At 36.0% G+C, this 23,319-nt stretch overlaps 2 protein-coding genes across 3 annotated transcripts; one reads left to right on the top strand and one right to left on the bottom strand.

Annotated features, from left to right (window-relative positions):
- Positions 1-4,981: 4,981 nt before the first annotated feature.
- LOC113276582 lies at positions 4,982-9,472 on the top strand. Of its 2 annotated transcripts, none has more exons than XR_003324569.1 (8): positions 4,982-5,720; positions 6,228-7,021; positions 7,202-7,499; positions 7,587-7,796; positions 8,061-8,234; positions 8,353-8,576; positions 8,676-8,789; positions 8,860-9,472. XR_003324569.1 is itself a non-coding variant. In XM_026526202.1 (8 exons), the coding sequence occupies exons 1-8, from the start codon at positions 5,520-5,522 to the stop codon at positions 8,971-8,973; spliced, it is 2,085 nt and encodes a 694-aa protein (XP_026381987.1). In that variant the 5' UTR covers positions 4,982-5,519; the 3' UTR covers positions 8,974-9,472. The 2 variants fall into 2 exon arrangements, 1 of the variants encoding a protein (XP_026381987.1); XM_026526202.1 differs by having other exon boundaries at positions 8,397-8,576.
- Positions 9,473-9,846: 374 nt separating this feature from the next.
- On the bottom strand, positions 9,847-12,115 carry LOC113276584 (probable adenylate kinase 7, mitochondrial). Its single transcript, XM_026526203.1, has 4 exons — positions 11,647-12,115; positions 10,867-11,007; positions 10,518-10,751; positions 9,847-10,398 (listed from the first exon to the last, which is right to left on the bottom strand). The coding sequence occupies exons 1-4, from the start codon at positions 11,977-11,979 to the stop codon at positions 10,246-10,248; spliced, it is 861 nt and encodes a 286-aa protein (XP_026381988.1). The 5' UTR covers positions 11,980-12,115; the 3' UTR covers positions 9,847-10,245.
- Between the last annotated feature and the right edge of the window lie 11,204 nt (positions 12,116-23,319).

Here is a 23,319-nt window from a genome sequence, read left to right as displayed (position 1 = left end):
ATGTAGAATATGACCTTAGATCTTGGAATAAGAAGGATTCTAGAAATATTTTTAGAAATATAACTACAATTCTATCTGCCATTGAAGAAGAAAATAAGAAACCTCACAGTTTAGAGACTAAACTTAGGATACAACAACTCCAGGATGATCTTAGCTCTTGGTATGAAATAGAAAAAATATACTGGAGCTAACATGTAAAAGATAAGTGGATCAATGAGAATAACAATAATATTAAGTTTTTTCATCATAATGCTTCTGATAAAAAGAGGATTAATAGCATATATGCTCTTAAAGACAACACAAGTTTATGGATAGAAGGACAAAGTCAATTAAGCTCTCTGTTAACTAACCAATTTTAAAATGTAGCTCAAACTAGTGGGAAAGACATTGATCCCATTTTTAAGGAAATCCTAAAACCATATATTACTGAGACTGATAACGTAAAACTAAGTGAAATATCAAGTGAAGATGAAATAAAGGAAACACTTTTTATGATGAATGCTTGGGGAGCTCCTGGCCCTGACGGTTTTCCTCCATGTTTTTACCAACAACATTGGGACCTTTTAAAAAATTGTATTGTTAACTGGATTCAAAAAGTTTTTAAAGAAAAAACTTTTAATAAGCTGATAAACCATACTTTTATATCTTTAAACCCAAAAAACCCAGGTGACTTTCGACGCATTAGTTTAAGTAATGCTCTATATAAAATAATCTCTAAGATTATTGCTAACAAATTAAAACCGTTACTAGGTAAATTAATTTTTCAAAATCAGTCAGCGTTTATTCCAGGAAGGCAGATTACTGACAATATAGTTGTTGCCCATAAGATTCTTCATACTATGAAGACTAGCAAAAGGAAAAATGGCCATATGGCTCTTAAACTAGACCTTTCAAAATCTTTCGATAGGCCAGAATGGGACTTCATTTTATTGGTTTTTAGGCAACTAGGTTTCTCTAAAGAATTCTGTAATCTCATTTTTTATTGCATTTCCTCTGTCTCTTATTCAGTCCTAGTGAATGGTTCTCCTGGAAAAACTTTCTCTCCCGCTAGAGGGATCAGGCAGGGGGATCCCATGTCCCCCTACATTTTTATCATTTGTATGGAAGCTCTGTCTAAAATACTGAATTTTGCTGAGTTGACTGGTAAAATTTCAGGCATTAAAGTTACGAAAGATTGTCCTTCGATTACACATCTCTTCTTTGCAGATGATTTTTTCCTGTTTACCATTGCTAGTATAGCCCATGCAAGAAATTTACATGAAGTCCTAAAAATCTTTAGTGATTCTTCAGATCAGGTTATAAATTACCAGAAATCTGGTATTTACTTTAGCAAAAAAGTCGAAAATAAACATTGTAAACTGCTAGCCAGAATTCTTAAGGTATGTAGAATAACAAAAAATGATACTTATCTAGGAACTCCTTTATTCTTTGATAGATCTAAAAGTTTCAACTATCAAAACCTTCTTGATAAAGTTTATAGTAGGGTTCAAGGCTGGAAAGCAAAATTTGTATTACAAGCTGGTAGAATTACGTTAATTTGCTCTGTTACTAGTGTTATGCCTATGTACCAGATGATGTGCTTCTTAATTCCTAAAAAAACTCTAGACAAAATTGATTCTCTGCAAAGAGATTTCCGGTGGCAAAAAAACAAATTTTATAGAGGCATCTATCTCAAGGCATGGGATTCTATGTGTATCAGTAAGGCTGATGGTGGTTTAGGTATAAAAAATCCTTATAAGTTCAACTTAGCTTTGTTAACTAGGCTAGCTTGGAGACTTCTAGAGAACCCGGACCATTTGTGGTGCATAATTCTAAAACATAAGTATTTTCCAAAAAATGAACCTCTCTACTATAAGAAGAAAAAGGTGAAATCTTGGGTGTGGACTAGCATCTGTAAAGGTCTAGATATCATTAGAGAAAATCATTGTTGAGAACTAGGAAATGGAAGAGATATACAAATGTGGACAGATAAATGGCTTCCAAGTGGAAAAACTCTGAAACCCAAAAATAGTGATGATGCTGATACAGTTAAGAAAGTTTCAGACATAATTGATAATAGGGGAAACTAGAATTTTATCATAATTAACAAACTGTTTGAAAAGACTGATATAGAAGAAACAAGAATGCTTGAACCTTGTAATAAGATTGAAAAGAAGGATATTAGGAGATGGATTCGAACCAAAGATGGTTCTGTTTCTGTCAAGTCGGCTTATAACTATCTTTGCAACAAGAACCATGTAAATCGTAAAGTAGAGTGGGTAGGTATATGGCATCTTAATGTTATTCCCAGGGTTAAAACTTTTCTTTGGAAAGCTCTAAGTGACTGTCTTTCTGTTAGAGAGAGTCTGGGAATATACACCCCAATTGATATCATATGTTCTCTATATAGTTTTTTTTTTTTTTTTTTGAAGCATTTCAATGTAGTTGTAATGCTAGAGAAAATATCAATCACCTTTTTACTGAATGTGTCTTTTCGGAAGTTATTTGGAGAGGCCTCTCATTTTCGGGAGTCTTTTATGCTGCTACAAATTTGAACGTCAAAGAGTGATGTGTTTTCTGGCTAAAGGACAACAACAATAAGGATTTCATTGCTTATGTTCTCTGGTATATTTGGAAGTATCGTTGCAGAGTTGTCTCTGACAATGTCAAATTTAATCCTATGGCTCTAATTGAATTCATCAAGAGAGACTTGCCAACTTATACTAAAAACAAAAAATATTCAGTAGTTAACAAGAGTGGTGGCAGTAATGTGATATATCTCATCCTAACTGTTCCCTAGCTAATTATGATTTGTTACAGGATACCACATATATCTACTTTGATGCTGCTTTTCAGAACACTACAAAAAAAAGTGCATATGGAGTTGTTAAAACTAATAATTCAGGTCAATTGTTAACTTTACAGGAGGCACATGTTCGTGCTCAAGCTCAGAAGAAGCGGATTCAAGAGCATGTAGAGAAGCGATCAAATGGATACAAGGTTGCAGAGATGAAAGAATAATCTTCCTTAATGATAACAAAAATGTTATAAACAGTACGAAGATGAAGAACAATTTTGCGGTCGATTGGAGGTCTAAAGCAGTTTTGCAGCAAGTCTTGGATTATGACCAATTTCTTGCTAGTTCTTCTTTCGTTTTTATTAAAAGGAGTTGTAATTTTTTTACGGATAAGTTAGCTAGAATCCTGAACAGGTACATGGATATTTATATTAATTCCATGTATTGGGATAAGTCTAGAAAGGAGTTTTGGATCCTTAAGTTATGTAATCTAAATAATGTATCTTCTTCTTCTTAGTTTGTATAAAATTTTCCTTTATCCCAAAAAAAAAAAAAAAGGAAGCTACTATTTTTCCTTTGTACATCCGCGTCCCAAAGCTAGTCCAAAAGCATTGCCAATTTACTTGGCAGGTGTCCCCAACCTCTAGAGATTTTTCCCTACTTCAAAACCAGTATCAGTAATGGATTCGATCATTCCAGGGACAACATTCATCCCTGGATTACGTATGCGATGGTAGCAATGTGGGTGGATTTTTTTTTTTTTTTTTTTTTATAATAAAGTCCAGGTGATAAAAGCATTTATGTTGGCAGACAAGAAGTGTACTTCTGCCACCAAACTTCAACAAAAAACGGAAACACATCCTCATACGCTATTCCCTGCATCAGAAAGGGACACTTCAACTAGCAAGTTGGTGTCAATTTTGTTTGTCCCGACGTTCAAGTTCCCATATTTCAACATTCCCATGTCCCTATCAATCAACCTTCATACATGTGTTCTTCTTTCTTGTGTTGCAACTTGGGACAACCACTATGGCGAGAGAGAAATTCATAATGAAACCACACATTTTTCTGCCACTTGAGTTTACAGTTTAGAAGGATAAGAAAGGACCATCATCATCCCAATTAATTTACCAAAAAGCATTTCTAATGAATAGAAAGGAGGTCTGTAGTAAATAAAACTGGATAAAAAACACTTGGGATTATGCTCAACAACTGAGATTACCATTGGAAAGATCCCAAAATGGAAAACAAGAACAACTTTCATCCGAGAGATGTAATACTAACAAAACAAGCATCTAAGTCATTTATCCACTGTTTATTAGATTTACCCGATTACGCTGCTACACAATGCACAACCAACCAAATTAAATGGAACTACTTGGGTTTCTTGTGGTTCTAGTTCTAGTTTCAGTCCTAGTCACATATGGCGCCAAAAATGCCGCATGTCTTCTTCCCAAGATCTTTTCTTTTTTATTCAAGCAAAGAAAATGATAATGATGTTTTCAATGTCAGATGACAAATCTCTCTCTCTCTCTCTCTCAGACTTTACTTGCTGTTTTCTTATTTGTTTTGTTTTCTTTATTCGCAGTTTTCGAGTTCTTCCTTTCTTCAACCAAAACCAAAAACAAAAAGAAACTCAGATAAGTAGTTCCTATTAAGGAAGAAGATACTTATTGCTTAAGTGAGTCATTATCCTCCTCCATTGATTCTCTTCTTCTGCTAGGATCTTTACTGCCAAAGGTACTCTTTTTTCTTCTTTTTTTCATCAGTTCCCCTTCTATCTCTCACATTGGAACTTGTACTGCTTATTGCTGCTTCATAGTGGTACTTACTACTTAAAATGTTGATTGATGCTTCTGGGGTTTTTCTTTCATTGTTCTAAATACATTGCAGACAAAAATATTGGATTTTTGTGATCTTCTAATTTCGTAGTTTTTAGAAGAGATTTCTGTTTCTTCAATCTCTCTACCTGAAAATTTGGCAAAACCCATTGTTTGTTTTAGGATTTCTGTTCCGAGATTCAGCTCAAAGCAAACACATCCATGCCATTCAGAATCAATCAATGAATAAAGCTTGCTTTAGGTTATCACATTCTGTACTTAATGTTGTCACATGCTCACTTTATTAAGGGTTTTAGGTAGAAACAGTGTTAGGCATAGTACTAAACATACATATTTAGGGGGTTTAAGAGAATTCAAGTTTTTTACAGCAGTATGGTACCTCAAAGGCAGAGAAGAAACAACCATAGAGGAGGTTCTTCTTCAATTCAAGCTGAGTATCTTATTCAGATTCAAGAGATTAAACCATGTACACCATCTCAATCTTTACGGTCTCTTCGCTCCGTGTTGATTCAATGGGAAAATGGTGATCGAAATGCCGGGTCTACTAAACCTGTTAGTCCTACTCTTGGCTCTGGTACTGGGGATGGGAAAATCAAGTTTAATGAGACTTTTAGGATTCCTGTTACTCTGTGTAGAGAGATTGGTGTGAAAGGTGGGTACGGAGAGACGTTTGAGAAGAATTGCTTAGAGTTTAATTTGTATGAGCCTCGGAGAGATAAGACAGTGAGAGGTCAGTTGTTAGGAACTGCTGTTGTGGATCTGGCTGAATATGGTCTTCTTACTGACAAAGTTGTTGTAAGTTCTCCAATGAATTGTAAACGAAGCTTTAGGAATTCAATACAGCCACATTTGTTTGTGAAGACCAACCACTTGATATACATAGCGCCAGCTCCTCCTCGTCAATGGAGAGCTTGTCTAAAGATGAATCTATTAGCAACAAGAGTGGCGATGAGTTGGTATCTGCATTGATTACTGGAGAAAATGCTGAAGAATCTGAGATCATGTCGTTCACTTACGATGATGTCTCATCTCATTCATCGTTAATTCTTTCTTCTTCTGCTTTGGCGACTAGCCCGGCTGCCTTGCCAACACAAAATGAAGAGGTAATTTTTGTACTCATAAACACATTACGATTCCCGTGCTAATGTGTGTTTAATCTTGTTTTGACAATCTCACTAATGGTATAGGGTTATATACTCATTTTGATAAACACCCCTAATTATATTGCTTGTAGGATTTGCAAATTATATGCCGGAATTTTTAGTTTCTTAGATCCATGACTCAGGCAGTTTGTCAATTGCTAGAATACAGATCAAGTACACTAAGGGTATTGGCCTCCCAGTTGACAAACCACGTGCAGGATGTATATGCATCATCTTAATCCTTCACTAGGTTCAAAGAAATCCGTAAAATTATTAGTTGTTGTATATAGTTAGGCTAATATTTTGTTTGAATTAGATTAGATCAAATGGTCAGACTCTCTTCCTTGCATCTTGGTTTCTGTACTGCTGCCCTGTTGGTAAGATGTCTTTACCAGTAACCTGATGCCTGATGGACAGCTCAACTTCCTTAGGATGTCAGATTTGAACCTTCAGGTGGTTGTGTTGCAGAACGTATCAGAAGGAGTGGGGAAGATAGTAGCGAACTCAGTTCCTGTTGCAGAATGTTCAGGAACAGGAAACCTAGTAGCGAACTCAGTTCTGAAACTTGAGGCTGCAAAGCCAGAGGTGAAGCATTTGACAGAAGCATTTAATCGTCTAGATGCATATAAACCTGGGGAAGATACAAAAGCTTGGGCAAAGAGTAGAAGTTGGCAAGAAGAAGTTGGTAGTATTAGTGGTAGACATGCTGGTCTTAGGAAAGAAAACTATGAAGATGATGGACAGGAGGAAGTCAACCCTGGAGATGCTGAGGTGAAGGGTAATATGCTAATCAGCAATAGACAAAAGCCTGTAATGTCTTTTCAATCACCACAGGATTCATGTAGGAGACGTGGTTCTTTAAGCGAGAATCAGTTTATGGAAGTTGTCAAGGAAATTGATATTTCAGAAGATGGTCAGAACAGTCCCAAAAGCTTCAAAGGAAGTGCAAGGAAAAACAGTGGCGTTGTTCAAAGAGAAGGTAGAGACAGTATCTTTGATACCAATCTCCGGCACTTAGAGCATAGAATACAGAAGCTAGAAGGAGAGCTGAGAGAAGCTGCTGCAGTTGAAGTTTCTCTTTATGCAGTCGCTGCTGAACATGGGAGTTCTACAAATAAAGTTCACACTCCGGCTCGCCGCCTTTTTAGACTATATACTCATGCATGTAAGCAAAAGCTAAAGGAAAGGAAAGCAACTGCTGCTAAAAGTGCGGTTTCAGGATTAGCTTTGGTTGCAAAAGCATGTGGAAGTGATATCCCAAGGTATGTATAACCCTACAATTTCATTCCGTATCTTTCATGAGCCATGCCATGGTCAGCCTCTAAAAGTTGTATTTCCAGAAAATGAATTAAGAGCATATACTCTCTAATTAGTAATGGCTTCTTAAACTACCTTCTCATTTCTTCAATCATTTTGCTGATTCTGCTATGTTCCAAATACAGATTAACTTTCTGGCTCTCAAATTCAGTGTTCTTGAGAAACATTGTCATCCAATTTGTGGAAGACTCACAACCACCATCCGCTTCTTCCTCAATGTGCGTTGAAAATAATGGAGGTGGAAAAGGACGCGGTAAAAGCTTTCCAACAAATTCGAGAGAGTCCAGTCCTGTCAACAAGGACAAAATGTTTCTATCTACTAAGAAGTTTGATGACTGGGAGAACTCACAAACATTTGTAAATGCACTGGAAAAGATTGAAGCTTGGATCTTCTCTCGAATTATCGAGTCTTTATGGTGGCAGGTCAAACTTCTATTAATTATTCTTAACCTCTCTTATTTGCATTAACAATTTTTTTTTTTAACTTCTCTCCCATTTTGCTCTCTCCAGATCTTTACACCATTTATGCAGTCTGCTCCTAAGAAGCCAACCAAAGAACATAATAAGGTTTCTTATGAAATGATGCCAAGTAGAGGAGATGAGCAGGTAAACTATTCATTAGACCTGTGGAGAAATGCATTCAAGGATGCCTACGAGAGACTTTGTCCAGTACGAGCTGGTGGGCACGAGTGTGGTTGCTTGCATGTTCTGCCTAGATTGGTAACTATAGTTATGAACTCCATTTATCTGTCTATAACTGAGTCAGGCCCAAGACCTATTTCCCTAGATAATTAGCTGGGTACATGGGCATGGAAACTGGACTTATTGGCGCTGGTGTATCTTTGTATATCCCTCTTTGTACTCCTTGGTGACATGATTGGACTTAATAAGAACTAAGAATTTTTGACTGGTACCGAAGGATGGGGAATAGCGTTTGACACCCATATGTTTGACGTAAATTAATTTTTCCATGTATGTGTGCAGGTAATGGAACAGTGTGTGGGCAGACTGGATATGGCCATGTTCAATGCAATTCTTCGTGAATCAGCTGATGACAGCCCGACAGATCCTATCTCTGATCCCATTAGTGATTCTCGCGTTCTACCTGTTCCAGCTGGGAACTCAAGCTTTGGTTTGGGTGCACAACTTAAAAATGCTGTAAGTTATAATACAACACTGGTTGTAAGTTATTCCATTCCTCCCTAGTTCAAAGAACTCTGTTTGATATATACATTGCTGTCAGTGATAAAAATGAAATTGTGGAGAAATTGTGCAGCTTACGCTTTCCTCTTTGGTGTGTTTGTCTCCTGCAAACTCCAGATTGGTAACTGGTCAAGATGTGTAACGGATCTATTGGGTAAAGATGATAAGGAAGTTCAGAATGAGATTGACGACTGTGAATGTGAATCATTGTTCAAAACTTTTCATCTACTTGGTGCATTGAGTGATCTCATGATGCTTCCCAAGGACATGCTGTTAGATGGGTCAGTCAGAAAAGAGGTCTGTTCCTAGAATCAGATCTTCTGTTTGGGTTCCTTGTTTCTGTTTGCGGCCCGTTTTTAGTTACGTCATATCCTCATTCGGTTCTATATCTTGTAGGTATGCCCCACATTTGGTGCAGCTTTAATCAAGAAGATTTTGCAAAACTTTGTGCCGGATGAGTTTTGTCCCGACTCTGTTCCAGAAATCGTTTACGAAGCACTTGACTCGAAGGTTTGTGTTTTACAAAGCTTCTACTTTGCGGTCTTTTGTTTTTTCTCTTAAAATGCGAGTTTCTTCGCAGGGGCTTACTGATGATGTGGAAATCAATCGAAAGTATCCCAGCCAATACCATTCCAATAACCTATTTGCCACCTACACCGGTGTCACTTGCCGATATAGTAAAAGCTCAAAATGACTCTAAGCTGAAGCGGTGTGGGTCCTTTATTCTTAGAAAATCTCATACTAGTGACTATGAGCTTGAAGAACTCGATTCACCTCTGAATTCAATTATCCCTAGCAACCTCCAAAGTTCTGTTACGTCGAGTTGGAAACTAAAGAAAAATGAAGGTCAGAATCCCATCAGATATCAACTTCTGCGTGAAGTATGGAAAGATGGAAATTCCATATAGGTCTCAGCCCTGTCATTGTTCTGTTTTAATATGCAGGAGTAAAATGGATGCCAGTCATAAATTTTGGGATTATATTCAGTTCAAGGATAATTCATTTCCACTGTAGCTTTGTTCCCAACATTTCTTTCTGTGTAAAGTGTGCTTCTTAATTATGTTTTACCAAATCTGGTTGCTGCTTCAAGTAATCACAACTTGGAAAAGACGTCCTTCAGCTTCTTGAGAGAGTGTTTAGCTCAACCCTTGACATGTATTTTAGCCCGACCAATGAAGTGCTCCATTATCAAAGATAGCAAGGTTCTTCCAGTGTCTCTCTATTTCATTCCATTTTTGAAACAAACAAAACCAACCAGGATGTAACCAATGAATTTGTGAGTTATAAATCTGCAACATTCCAACAGCGTCAGCTTCTCCCTAGAGCTGTAATAGTTCATCTTATTACTATGAAATTGATCATACTGTTCTTTATAGTAGAGCCAAAACCCTTTTGGATGAGCATTAATGTTGAAAACAATCCAGTAGGCGATCACAAATACCCAACAAAAGGAGGAGACAAGGGAAAATGCTAAACTTCACTCTTTCAATAGGCTTCTTGGTGGGCGTCTGTATACGAGTACTTTCCAGTTTCAATGAAGTTTCAACTAGTGTTTAAAGTTAGGGAATTCAATGAAGTTTCAACTAGTGTTTCAAAGTTGAGGAATTACAAGAGAACGGTATGGGAAATGCACTAATAATCTCAAATTCTCAATGCTACTGCTGAGAATTGTTTAACATCAGAAGTTCGCTTAAGCTCACAAAAGCCAGCACACTGTCTTTCTTCTCATCACCGGAACTACATTACAGACTCACAACCTTCAATACCAAAATACACTCACAAGCAAAGGTGAAATTTAAGAAACATCTTCGAACCCACCAGATGTTAGCAGAGATAAACCTTTGCCATTCTTATCATCAGACACTTTTTTCTATACTACAATTGCCAAAATTGGTGTGCAAAACAAAAAACACAAGAGAGGGTAGAGAAGTTGAGTAATAGGATGCGCGGCAACCCATTAGGCTGATTATGCTGTCAATTTCTGTGAAGAATGAACTGCATTAACATGCTGCAAATGTAACGCGGCCACGAGCCCTTGCCAAGTCTCTCCAACTCCACTGGCTACTTGGAAATCAAGAATCTTCTTCTGCATTCTATAGTATTCTTCCAATGGCTTTATCTACACGAAAAATGAAGAGATTTGAGGTTCATATGAGGATTCATACACAAAGTCGAGCCAGCTAGCAATACACAATGTCCAATAATTTGAGCTCATTCTGATGCATAAATCTAGTGTACCTGCTCTGAGTATGACTGTAGTTTCTGCTTCCGAACAACACCATCTTTGGTAGAACTCAATTGAATATGTTGTTGTCTTTGAAAATTAAGACTCGAGGATATTGAACTTTTTGTGCCAATAGCTTCCTGACAATGAGAACATAAACCATGTCCCATATGTTTTTTTAACACACACTCATCCATGCATTTAAAGTTGACAACTAAATCAATATCCGCAATCTGATCAAGAATCTCCTGCAACAATATTAAACCAAAATCGTAGCAAGAATATCATAAAAAGAACCTCGTATTGTCTAAAACAATCAAGAGAAGTTTCAAACATATGCACCCAATTGAACTTCAAACTTACTGCTTGAATTCTGTTACGAGGAATTCCATCGAGAATGAAACCAGATTCGCCTCTATGATATCCTTCTTCTAGTCTCTTTGATAACAAACCAAATACTATATCCTCAGGTACCAGCTTCCGTTCATTTAGGGCATTGGCAACCTGAAATCACGCGGAACAACTTAACAACAGATTCCTTTTTCAGTTCTACTACTACTACTACACAAGTGTTTTAGCCGACTGACTTCACTATTTTACTCAAATGACACAAATACCCATCAGTCCTAACGTGCAAGAAAAGTAGCCACACATCACCCCAGCTCATAGCCTCATACTACCTTTTTCTTCCAGGATTAGGGTTTCGATTCTCCGCACAGTTCCCAAAATACCCCATTTAGACTCTTTATCTTTGCTACACATGGCACGTTATTTTGTCCCTTAAACCTACCGGAATAGCAGCCGTGACTAATGACTAGAAGTACTGGTCTTATTCAATAATGCCCCGTTGATTCCATCTTCAGATCATTATGCCCAAAATCTATGGAAAACTTAGAAGTACTAGTCTAATGGTGATAATTAATAGTAAGATCTTATTCAATAATCAAAATTGATGAAAACCTAACAAACAATCAAAAGTCCTAATCTTTTTGTTTTCCGGATCAAATTCGGTGAAAAGGGATCAATATTTTATCAACTTAGGAAAAATTATCAATTTTTGAATAAATAAATATTTTAACCTGATTTTAATGGAATGGTTCAATCTTCGAATCAAGAAATCAAAGTAAATTAACAAGAGCTAACCTGTTTGTAAAGAGAAGAATGAGGATGAAGGTCTTGACGAACAAGAGTACCCATAGAGATATGAGGAACATCAAGAAGCTTTGATAGTTTTTCAGCATACAAATGTTTTTTAACACTTGGATTTCCAATAAACACCCATTGTACACCTTTTTCAGATTTAAAATCCTTTGATTCTGCTGCTAATAACAATTCATTCCGATCTTTGTAAAATTCTTCTTCCTCCTCAGAATAATAATCTATCTCAAGTGCTGCTGCTCCGAATGATCGTCTTTGTAATTGATCTTGACCTAATTTTCGCATAAATCTGCTTGATATACGACAAATTCCTGCCATTTTCAAAGGCCCCTTCTAGAAATTCCCTCTCTCTCTCTCTATGTTGAAGCCGAGAGAGATGATGAAGAGAAGGAGAAAGAGGAAAAAATAGTTGCAGACTTTTTGGAACAGAAATTTATCAAAGAGGGCTTTTCATAGGAAGAGAAAATTGAGGTTTTAGAGGAATAAATTCAGCGAAATACCCTGCAATGCACACATTATTACGATTTTACCATTGCTCCAGATATTCATTCTTGTTTCTAGCACACGCTTGTGGTCCAGATATTTTTAATATTTGCATGGTAGGAGAATAAAGCGTATCTTTTGTTGGGGCAGTCTCATAGAACTCCAAGCTCTTGTTTTTGTGTCTCCTCTCCCGTTAAAATTGCTTATTTGCATTTCCTTCTTAAAGATTTACGTGGGTGCTTGGACACTAGGAATAGCAAACAATCCTAGAAATCAAAAGAAAAAAAAGAATACTAAATAAAAATTTTGTTTTTTTTGTTTCTAAATCTCAAATTTTATTACCAACCTAACTTTTGATTTTTCTTATGGATTGGGATCTGTTAACAAATCATTTTCACAAAACTTCCTGACAAAAATTGTGAACCATAAGATATTAAATATCGGATAGCTTATATTTTCGATGACATTGCACAAAATATTGTTTTGGTTTGTGTTTGGTTGCGAAACAATACCATACATTTAGGAATGTAAAAGCCCTAATGCAAACCTAATGTCCGTCATCATCTCTTTAGTCTTGGTTATCTTCTAATGCCCATTATCTAGACTCATATTGCATCTAACGATGATAACATGACTTCCATTTATTTAATTTTTTTTTATCGATGATGATTTACAATTTTCTTACTACGGTCAACTGTGTATAAATGCTTAACTCAAAATTGATAATGTTCGATCATCATAGACATATATTGTAGCTTGATTTCAAGGTGAAGATTAATCTTTGATTGGTATTCAAGTTTTCATGTGACTACTTTTTTTTGTTATGAACTTGATGATCGTTACAGGCTTAACCAAAGTTATTTTTGATCCCTGCTCACTATTTAAGATCATTGATGTAATTATAAATCTAGAGTTGACAGCATCAAAACTATCATCAAACACTATCGATACTTTTTTGAATCATTCAAAGTTCTTCTGTTCATATATAATTGGGTATATAATTATGTCAAACTTGCATTTCTCGGAATACACCACATTGTTCAGGACATTGGGGTTAGAGTTGTTAGAGCATTGCTCGGTCGACCTCGCATGTGTTGCTATCTCAAGGATGTTTGTCAATGTTAGTGATCAAAACTATAAGTCTTGATTTCTAGTCTACTATAGCTAAGGTCTCGGACTAGGATAGAAAGTGTAGTTGAGCTCAAGAACTCCATGGCGATCATCATACAAGACGAAGGACTACTTAAGGAACTGGTGGATCTTCATCGGCTAAAAGGTATGTGGAGACTTGAACTTATCTATCACTCAAAAGTCTATCTACTTTATCTCCTATCTTGAGACAAAAGTCGTTGTGCTATATAGACTTTGATTATACACATTTGCTATTTCGAGCCGAGTTTATCCCGCCTATCTATTTCTCGAAATATGTGTTGGTAAGTTTTCGCTTTGGCCAAACTTATCTTTACCTAGTGACGAAAGTCATGTTATGTTTCAATCACTTTAAAAATGGCTTTGATGATGATAGTCGATTCTTTATGTCTAACGACTATTATAACATTATAAAAGAATGTTTCAATGATTGAAATATGAGTTTAGATTATATAACCAATGGTGGATATAAGCATTGTTGTGGAAACACATATATGTATAAGTCCTTATTCCTTGAACCGAAGTTTGCGAAATTTGTTGATCAAGAGAACTAGAGCCGTGAACTAAGTCTGCGAACTCAGTCCGCGAACCCAGTCCACGAACTGGCGGAAGTTCTCGACCCGAGAAAATCTGCTGGAGTTTGAGAACTCCTTCCAGGAACTAAAGTCCGCGAACCCAGTCCGCAAACTTGAGTTAGGTTATATCTAAAGACGATTGTTTGTAAACTCATATTTATATAAACTAAGGAATGCAAGTTTCCAAACCGTAACTATAAAGTTCATAAACCGATTCGAGTGAATTAAATCGTTTTTGCTTCAATTGTGTCTTGTGTAGTTACATAAGATTACCTTGAAATTGAACAACTCTCTAACTAGTTCATTTGAGTCATTTGAACTAGTTATGGTGAAGAAGAGATTGGTTGATATGAAAGTGCTCATACGGCTAACTATTTGGTTGACTACTATTGAACCAACAAATGTATATGTTTGGGTACGGTTACACAAACATAAAATCGTACATTTCATTTGTGTGTAACAATCTAGGTTTTTCGATATAACGATTGAAAGATATTATCTTGAATCTAAATCAGGTTTTCATCTAATGGTGAATATTGAATGTTTTGTTACCAAGCTAACATTGATTGCAAACCCTAATTTGAAAGGCTATATAAAGGTGAACTCTAGCAACTGGGAAACCTAATCCCCACACCTTCTGTGTGATACTAGTTGCATAGCTAGAGTCGATTCTTCTTTAACCTTTGGTTTCTTCTTCTAAACCATGTTAACGACTTAAAGACTTCATTGGGATTGTGAAGCCAGACCGATACTACGTACTCGTAGTTGTATGATCTGATCTTGCATATTCTATTGTAAGAGTACAATCGCAAGGATTGGCTTGAGATTAATATCTCCGATAGGAAAGATATAAAAAGTAATCACAAACATCTTCGTCTCATCGTTTGTGATTCCACAACATCTTCTTTCGATTAATATTGTTGTGAGGTAATTGATAATACTAGGTTGTTCCTCGGGAATATAAGTCTGGATTATCAATTGGTTACTGTTCACCTTGATTTATCAAAAGACGGAACAAAAACTTGTAGGTATTTTTGTGGGAGACAGATTTATCTATTACTATAGACTTTTTTGTGTGATACAGATTTGTTTATTAAAGTCTTCGACTTTGGGTCGTAGCAACTCTTAGTTGTGGGTGAGATCAGCTAAGGGAATCAAGTGCGTAGCATTCTGCTGGGATTAGAGACGTAGGAGCATAACTGTACCTTGGATCAGTGTGAGATTGATTGGGATTCAACTACAGTCCAGACCGATGTTAGTTTGAAGTAGACTAGTGTTTGTAGCGGCTTAATACAGTGTGTGTTCAATCTGGACTAGGTCCCGGGGTTTTTCTGCATTTGCGGTTTCCTCGTTAACAAAACTTCTGGTGTCTGTGTTATTTCCTTTCCGTATTGTATTTTGTTATATAATAGATTGTGCATTTGAATCAATCAATTGGAAATCCGACCTTTGATTGTTGATTGAAATTGATTGATACTTGAACATTCGTCTTTGGTACCGTTCAAGTTGTCTCTCTAGTATTTTATAAAGACTCGCAGATTTCTATTTGCTTGAGTATAGATCAAATCGAGAGATTGAGTTATTAACTATTTGATATACTTGTATCTAGATTTAGTCTGACTGTCTAGTTGATTCTCTAGAAAGTATATTGGAGTTTGTCCATACATATTGCTAAGCGAAATATTGGGTGTGGTTGTTAGACCCCCGCATTTTCAATTGGTATCAGAGCAGACAAACACATTAAAGACCTCATAAGTCTGTGTTTGTAGCGATCTGACTATATGGACAGTAGTACTATCTCAATAAATGCACCACCAGATCCAGGGATCACAGAAGTTTCTTCTATGAGTGATTTAATAAAATCTGTAGAAGAAATTCTATCTAAACCTCCACCAGGTTTAAAATCCCTTAAAGTGTTTTTAGGGCTTGAAAAGAAACTTGGAAGCTTATCTCTTGATGTTTTGTTATACCTCCAGAAAGAACAAGAATCTCTTGACAAGCTAAATCAAGTTATGAGGAATAATATTCATGTTGAAGTCGACATTGACTTACTAATCAGTGAGATCAATGCTCCTCCTCTGCGTAATTCAATTAATTGTAACAAACTAAACGAATTACAAGAGGAGTTTAAATCTCAGTCTTCTGAGTATGTCACTTCAAAGCATAAATCGATTCATTGCTCAATTCCTGATACTTATTATCAATATAGTAGTATTGTCATCTTTAATGAAGAAGCTAGGACGTCTCTTTTTATCAAAAGAGTTTCCCTTCGCAGTACTAAAAACTATCTGCAGAAATTGTTTTTTATAAGTTGGAAAACAAGAAATCAGAAACACAAATCTTTTTGGGTTCTCTTGAAGTTCTTTGATAGACTTATAAAGACAGTTCCTTGGTTGTTTCTCAACACTACAAGATGTAAGAGTTGCTGGAAAGAAACTCTTTCTTGGTGCCATGGTGAGCAAGACATTGTTCACCTCAACACAGCTTGATTGTGTTGAAAGTGCATCCTCACCAAGAAATGCCATGTTATGTATACAGTGAGGGAAGCACAAGAACTTGGTCACATATATTTAAGTTGGGTATGATTTTGAATGTTTGGTAATGCTATAAAATTCAATCAGATTCTTCTAAAAAAATATGTCTATAAACCTGAGCAAGTTTTGTGTTTGCTTAGAGTAACGATCCATGTACATTGCTTATAGTTCATTTCTACCAAACTTGATCTATGTTTAAGGTTCTTAAACGTTTAGGTTTGAAAATAGTAGTTCGGGATGTTTGGACTTCATGGTACACCTACCTGGTATGCATAACATATTTTAAAATCAAAATCCAGGGGTTTAAGTTCGCGGACTTGAAAATTCATTTTCAAACCTGTATGCATACTTGACGTCGATATTCGGTAAATTTGTTTTGGTCGTAACTTCTTCATCAGAACTCGGAATGACCTCATTATTTTTGCATTCTCTTTCTCTTTGAATTCTAATCAAAATGGATATGAGAATTATTGTATTTGGATGAGTTAAGATTGGTTTTTGTCCCTTATCTCGTTTCTGGGTGTTTTGCTCCGTTTCGTCGCACTTGTTCCACTTGTCTTGGACTTGGTCACTTTTTATTCGTGGAATACTACTCTTCTAAGCTCATTTGTAGCTTTTACAAGAATGTTGTTGGTGAATCACAAAGAAGGAAGTTCAATAATGGGCAGTAACTTGCATTACTATGGGATTCTTGAATATTCACGATCATTTTATGTGAACTATGGTGCATGGTCGTTAATGACTTTGTATGTTCTTCTTTGTTAAGAAATTTTTTTTATACGCCTTTGGTAGTTATTCTTGGTGTAAATCCGGGCGAAAAAGATTGATTTTACCCTATAAGGACAAATCATCTTATATGTGCATTACGAGTTTGTCTTGATGCCTATGAAACTTCTTATGAGAATTTATTCTTGTTTTTGAGAAAAATAATCAGAGTTTGAACAGCCATTATTGTGATTACACATAGCTATGTCCAACGTTTTCATCTTCATGTTTTTAGGTTTATTTGTTTAAATTCTAAAAAATTTCTTGGAAGATGATTTTGCAGTATTAATCTTTGTGGTTTTATATATTGCAATGTGTTATGGGATATGTGTATTTGCGTCCGTGAACTATGATTGTCCCATACTTTGTCAAAAGTAAAGTATTTCGTAAGTCGATATTCACGTATTGATAAAAGAATGAATGGGCTTTTGACAAATACAAAAGTTAAGCCTATTATGTCAATTATTGATGAAAGATAGGTTAAAATCTTTTGTTTACAAGGATTATGTCTATTGTATGTCATTGTGAAAATAGTGATGGAAAATATAATGAATCCTTGTGTATTCCGCAGTATTGATCTTCCATGATCCATAATATTTTATATATTACTGTGAGGCTCCATAAGTTTTCTTATGTTGAGCACTATCGACTGAGTTGGTTATATTTTTATGATTAACTTAGTTGTTGCTCCGTGAGAATCCTTAAAGATTGAGCATGACCAATTAAATTGATCATACTTGTATGGTCAATTTAGTTGTTGCTCCATAAGTTCTCTTACGTCGAGCATATCCAATCAAAATCATCACTTTTTGTGGTTAATTTGGTTGTGTATTCTGATTAGATTAATTATGGGTTCTCTTGTGATTAATCTAATTGAGCATTTTTTGAGTCTCCATAAGTTCACTTATGTTGAGCACTTCCGATTAAATTAATCATAGGTTCTCCTTTAGTTAATTTAATTGAGTATTTTTGGATTCAAATTCATACTCACATGTGATTTGTTATATCCAAAGAAATCCTTTTTTTCTTTCGAAGTTAAGGTCGCTCTTGTTGTTCTTTCGGGAATGACATCAAATGGAGGAGATTTCTTAATTGAACTTGTGCTTAATTTCCAAATCTTTGTGGGGAGTGCGGCTGTGGAATATTATAGGTGTTATCTTATATATTTAAACTCCTTGATGAATGCATTTAGCTTCGGCTTTATGATTGCATCTAAACAAGATGATATACGCTTTCTTTTGGTCATGAAATATCTCTTTTGGAAATTTCATTAGGATCCCGTTCTTGTACCTTTGCCAATTTTATTGACAAAAAGGAGGAGAATTAATATGTAGTTCACACTACAAATACATATGGTTTTCGGATCATTATGTAAGGGGGAGTGGTTTCCATGTGAGATGGAGTATTTACTAAGGGGGAGTGATAATATCACCATAATATTGTTGTCAAAGTTGTGATACAATTGAACTTTGATACTATGTAATGATACTATGACACTGTATAACAATGATCGAGAACTTTGTTTTCTCATTGTTATAGCTACGGATTTTCAACAACGATGATGCTGAACTTACAACCTTTGGGATCATTGGAGTACTTTGAAGTGACGAAGATTTCGAGTAATGTTGAAGATTAGGCATGTGGAATAGGAGCTACAAAAGTTTATGTATTTATTTTTTCCATATGTATTAATAGTTTTTTCACTAAAATTGACAAAGGGGGAGATTGTTAGAGAATTGCTCAGTCAACCTCGCATGCGTTGCTATCTCAAGCATGTTTATCAATGTTAGTGATCAAAACTATAAGTCTTGATTTCTAGTCTACTATAGCTAAGGTCTCGGACTAGGATATAAAGTGTAGTTGAGCTCAAGAACTCCATGGAGATCATCATACAAGACGAAGGACAACTCAAGGAACTGGTGGATCTTCATCGATTAAAAGGTATGTGGAGACTTGAACTTATCTATCACTCAAAAGTCTATCTACACTATCTCCTAGCTTGAGACAAAAGTCGTTGTGCTATATAGACTTTGATTATGCACATTTGCTATTTAGAGCGGAGTTTATCTCGCGTATCTATTTCTTGAAATATGTGTTGGTCAGATTTCGCTTTGACCAAACTTATCTTTACCTAGTGACGAAAGTCATGTTATATTTCAATCACTTTGAAAATGGCTTTGATGATGATAGTCGATTCTTTATGTCTAACGACTATTATAACATTACAGAAGAATGTTTCAATGATTGAAATGAGAGTTTAGATTATATAACCAATGGTGGATATAAGCATTGTTGTGGAAACACACACACATATATATATATAAGTCCTTATTCCTTGAACCGAAGTTTGCAAACTTTGTTGATCAAGAGAACTAGAGTCCGCGAACCCAGTCCGCGAACCCAGTCCGCGAACTGGCGGAAGTTCTCGACCCGAGAAAATCTGCCGGAGTTTGAGAACTCCTTCCGGGAACTTAAGTCCGCGAACCCAGTCCGCAAACTTGAGTTAGGTTATGTCTAAAAACGATGTTTAGTGAACCGTGGCTATAGAGTTCATGAACCGATTCATGTGAATCAAATCGTTTTTGCTTCAATTGTGTCTTGTGTAGTACATGAGATTTCCTTACAATTGAACAACTCTCTAACTAGTTCATTTGAACTAGTTATGGTGAAGAAGATTATGGTTGATATGAAAGTGATCATATGGCTAACCATTTGGTTAACTATTGTTGAACCAACGAATGTACACGTTTGGGTACGGTTACACAAACCTAAAATCGTACATTGATAGACGCATTTATGTGTCTATTTTGATCTTGATTTTCTATATTGTTAGTACCCATTTTTGTATTTATTTGGCATTTTATGTTTTTGTAGGTGTTTTTGGAGAAATAAGATTTTGCGGCGAAATTGGCTCGAAAAGTGGTTTTTGCGCTCTTGAGAGAAAACTACTAAAGGCACCCCCACCCCCCATTTTGGGTAAGGGGTAACCTAGTGATAAAGGGAATCCACCGCTATTTGCACCCTGGAGCTACTATTTCCACCCCACGGCTAAGTGCACCCCTGTAACGGATAAGGGGCAACCTTTTTTCATCGTTTAAAAACTGAAAATGGCGGGAATTATATTTGTAACCTGCGAACTTGCTGAATCGGATCTGGGAGAGATTCAAGCCCAGATATTGATTGGGATGGATTAGTTACGGCTAAACAGAGTTATTAGGGGTGATTGGATTGATTAAATTGGGCCAGATATCCTGTTTGAACTAAACAGGGGTGTAGGAATACTAAGAAGATCCTGTGATGATATTCGGAAAGATTTTTTGCGAGTTATTCGAGCATATGGATTGGGATGAAGTTGTTGCGACAAGACAGGGATAACTGACGTGTTGGAACTAAAAAGAGAAACCAAATCTACGTATCATCGGAAACAGAGGAATAATTGGTTATCGACGGAAACAGGTGAACGGACTTGTACCTGTTATGGAAGTTACGTGCTGTACTTGCTTGTCTACGCCTAAAGGGATATCCTGGATACAATCATAAGATTCGTACAGAGATAAAAGAAGGAAGAAAATCACCGAGACTTGGCAGCAAAGAAACAATCTCTTCTTCTGAAGATTTGATCGAGAAAGTTGGAGCTGTTGGGTATATAAAGAGTTTCTTGGACTCAGAAAATGGTTGTCGGGAGTTTGGGATCGATTGGTAGGCTGCAGGAAAGAGAAGAAGAAGTGCAGAGAAAGTTCTCTGCTGGTGCCGGGAAGAAGAAGACGAAGAACAAAGGCTTGTCAAAGTCAGTCGCATAGAACTGCCGCATATCAACAGCAAAAGAAACAGTCGTAGCCAGCAGTCTTATTATCTCTGTAACACTCAATCTGCAACAACTATAAACGTTGCTGTTGAGCTGCTTTTACTATTTTTCTCATATTTCTTCAATAAAAACACCTTTTGAGCAATGAAAAATTCTTTTGAACGTGTACCATGATGAGCTAAACCTCAACATTGGGACAATGGAGGAAGCCATATTTCACAATTGATTGGTAACTATAATTGATTATTTTTACTATTTGCACTTGTTTTAATTGATTTATGATTTTTATTAATTATTTGTGACTTCGTTTGATGATGTATGCTTAGACTTAGAGCTTTTGATGCATCATGCTTATGATCTATAATTAATGTTTTACGGAACCTACTTTTGGCAAAGAAATAGAGTCAACAAAAGAGCTTGAATTGTCTAGAATCACTATATGAACCAATTGGATGTGATTAATGGTGGAATCCTGAATCCCGGTCTCTCGTAAAAATTTTATCATCTTCGTTTATTTACTATCTTAGTCTTAGAATTTAAATCTAAAATCAAAACTTCCCAAGTCCGATAATCAAACCCTTTCTTACCACTGTAAAAACTACATCATACATTTGATTTGTGTGTAACAAGTTAAGTTTTTCGATCTAACGGTTGAAAGATGTTAGATTGAATCTAAATCAGGTTTTCATCTAACAGTGAATATTTAATGCTTCATTATCAAGCTAACATTGATTGCAAACCCTGATTTGAAAGGCTATATAAAGGAGAACTCTAGAAACTGGGAAACCTAATCCCCACACCTTCTGTGTGATACTAGTTGCATAGCTAGAGTCGATTCTCCTTTAACCTTTGGTTTCTTATTCTAAACCAGGTTAACGACTTAAAGACTTCATTGGGATTGTGAAGCCAGATCGATACTACTTTCTCGTAGTTGTGTGATATGATCTTGCATATTCTATCGTACGAGTACAATCGCAAGGATTGGCTTGAGATTAATATCTCCGATAGGAAATATATAAAAAGTAATCACAAACATCTTCGTCTCATCGTTTGTGATTCCACAACATATTCTTTCACCGCTTCGATTAAGATTGTTGTGAGGTGATTGATAATACTAGGTTGTTCTTCGGGAATATAAGTTCGGATTATCAATTGGTTCCTGTTCACCTTGATTTATCAAAAGACGGGACAAAAACTTGTAGGTATTTATGTGGGAGACAGATTTATCTATCACTATAGACTTTTCTGTGTGATACAAATTTGTTTATTAAAGTCTTCGACTTTGGGTCGTAGCAACTCTTAGTTGTGGGTGAGATCAGCTAAGGGAATCAAGTGCGTAGCATCCTGCTGGGATCAGAGACGTAGGAGCATAACTGTACCTTGGATCAGTGTGAGATTGATTGGGGTTCAACTACAATCCAGACCGAAGTTAGTTTGAAGTAGGCTAGTGTTTGCAGCGGCTTAATACAGTGTGTTCAATATGGACTAGGTCCCGGGGTTTTTCTGCATTTTCGGTTTCCTCGTTAACAAAACTTCTGGTGTCTATGTTATTTACTTTCCACATTATATTTTGTTGTATAATATATTGTGCGTTTGAATCAATCAATTGGAAATCCGACCTTTGGTTGTTGATTGAAATTGATTGATACTTGAACATTGGTCTTTGGTACCGTTCAAGTTATCTCTATAGTATTTGATAAAGACTCGCAGATTTCTATTTGCTTGAGTATAGATCAAATCGAGAGATTGGGATATTAACTCTTTGATATACTTTTATCTATATGGAGTCTGACTGTCTAACTGATTCTATAGAAATTATATTGGAGTTTGTCCATACAGATTGCTAAGCGAAATATTGGGTGTGGTTGTAAGACCCTTGCTTTTTCAAGAGTTTCCAGCAGTTAATGATATACACTGAGGAGAGTAGAGACGTAGAAACAAAGTGATGGAGATATCTGAATTTTAACTTTCGTCCCTTACGTTTGTTCACCACCAAACACAACCCTAAATTAAGATGGTTCCACGTAATCAAAGATATTAACAGTCTAATATATAAGATCAAATAGTTAATGTGTTTTGTCAAAAGTGTTTGTTTAAAGCATTTGTTAGCCGATCCCAACCCTTTTATTTTTACATCTTGAAAGTGCATCCAAACACCCTCTAAACATGAAAAACAGTTAGTATTAACTTTTACATCTCTTTCCCAGTAAAGTAAATTGTGTGAAGTCTAAGCCATCTTTTCCCCATTCATATGCCAGTAAGTGTGAAATTGAAGCTAACACAGTTGTTGAGGAATTTTCTATGGGACTCAAATGAGAATTAGAGAAGGAAGATGGTTGGATGGCCA

This window comes from Papaver somniferum, chromosome 4, assembly GCF_003573695.1.
Source record: "Papaver somniferum cultivar HN1 chromosome 4, ASM357369v1, whole genome shotgun sequence".
NCBI lineage: Eukaryota > Viridiplantae > Streptophyta > Magnoliopsida > Ranunculales > Papaveraceae > Papaver > Papaver somniferum.
Note: the sequence above shows the minus strand (reverse complement) of the source record. Positions and strands in the feature narration are given on the sequence as shown.

Coding starts and splice junctions, on each gene's coding strand:
- LOC113276584 (XM_026526203.1), bottom strand. CDS start 11,979: ATGGCAGGAATTTGTCGTATATCAAGCAGATTTATGCGAAAATTAGGT. Junction 11,008..11,646: donor ATTCTTCTCTTTACAAACAG/GTTAGCTCTTGT, acceptor GCGTGATTTCAG/GTTGCCAATGCCCTAAATGA. Junction 10,752..10,866: donor CTCGTAACAGAATTCAAGCA/GTAAGTTTGAAG, acceptor ATATTGTTGCAG/GAGATTCTTGATCAGATTGC.
- LOC113276582 (XM_026526202.1), top strand. CDS start 5,520: ATGGAGAGCTTGTCTAAAGATGAATCTATTAGCAACAAGAGTGGCGAT. Junction 7,022..7,201: donor TGTGGAAGTGATATCCCAAG/GTATGTATAACC, acceptor TTCCAAATACAG/ATTAACTTTCTGGCTCTCAA. Junction 8,235..8,396: donor GTGCACAACTTAAAAATGCT/GTAAGTTATAAT, acceptor TGCAAACTCCAG/ATTGGTAACTGGTCAAGATG.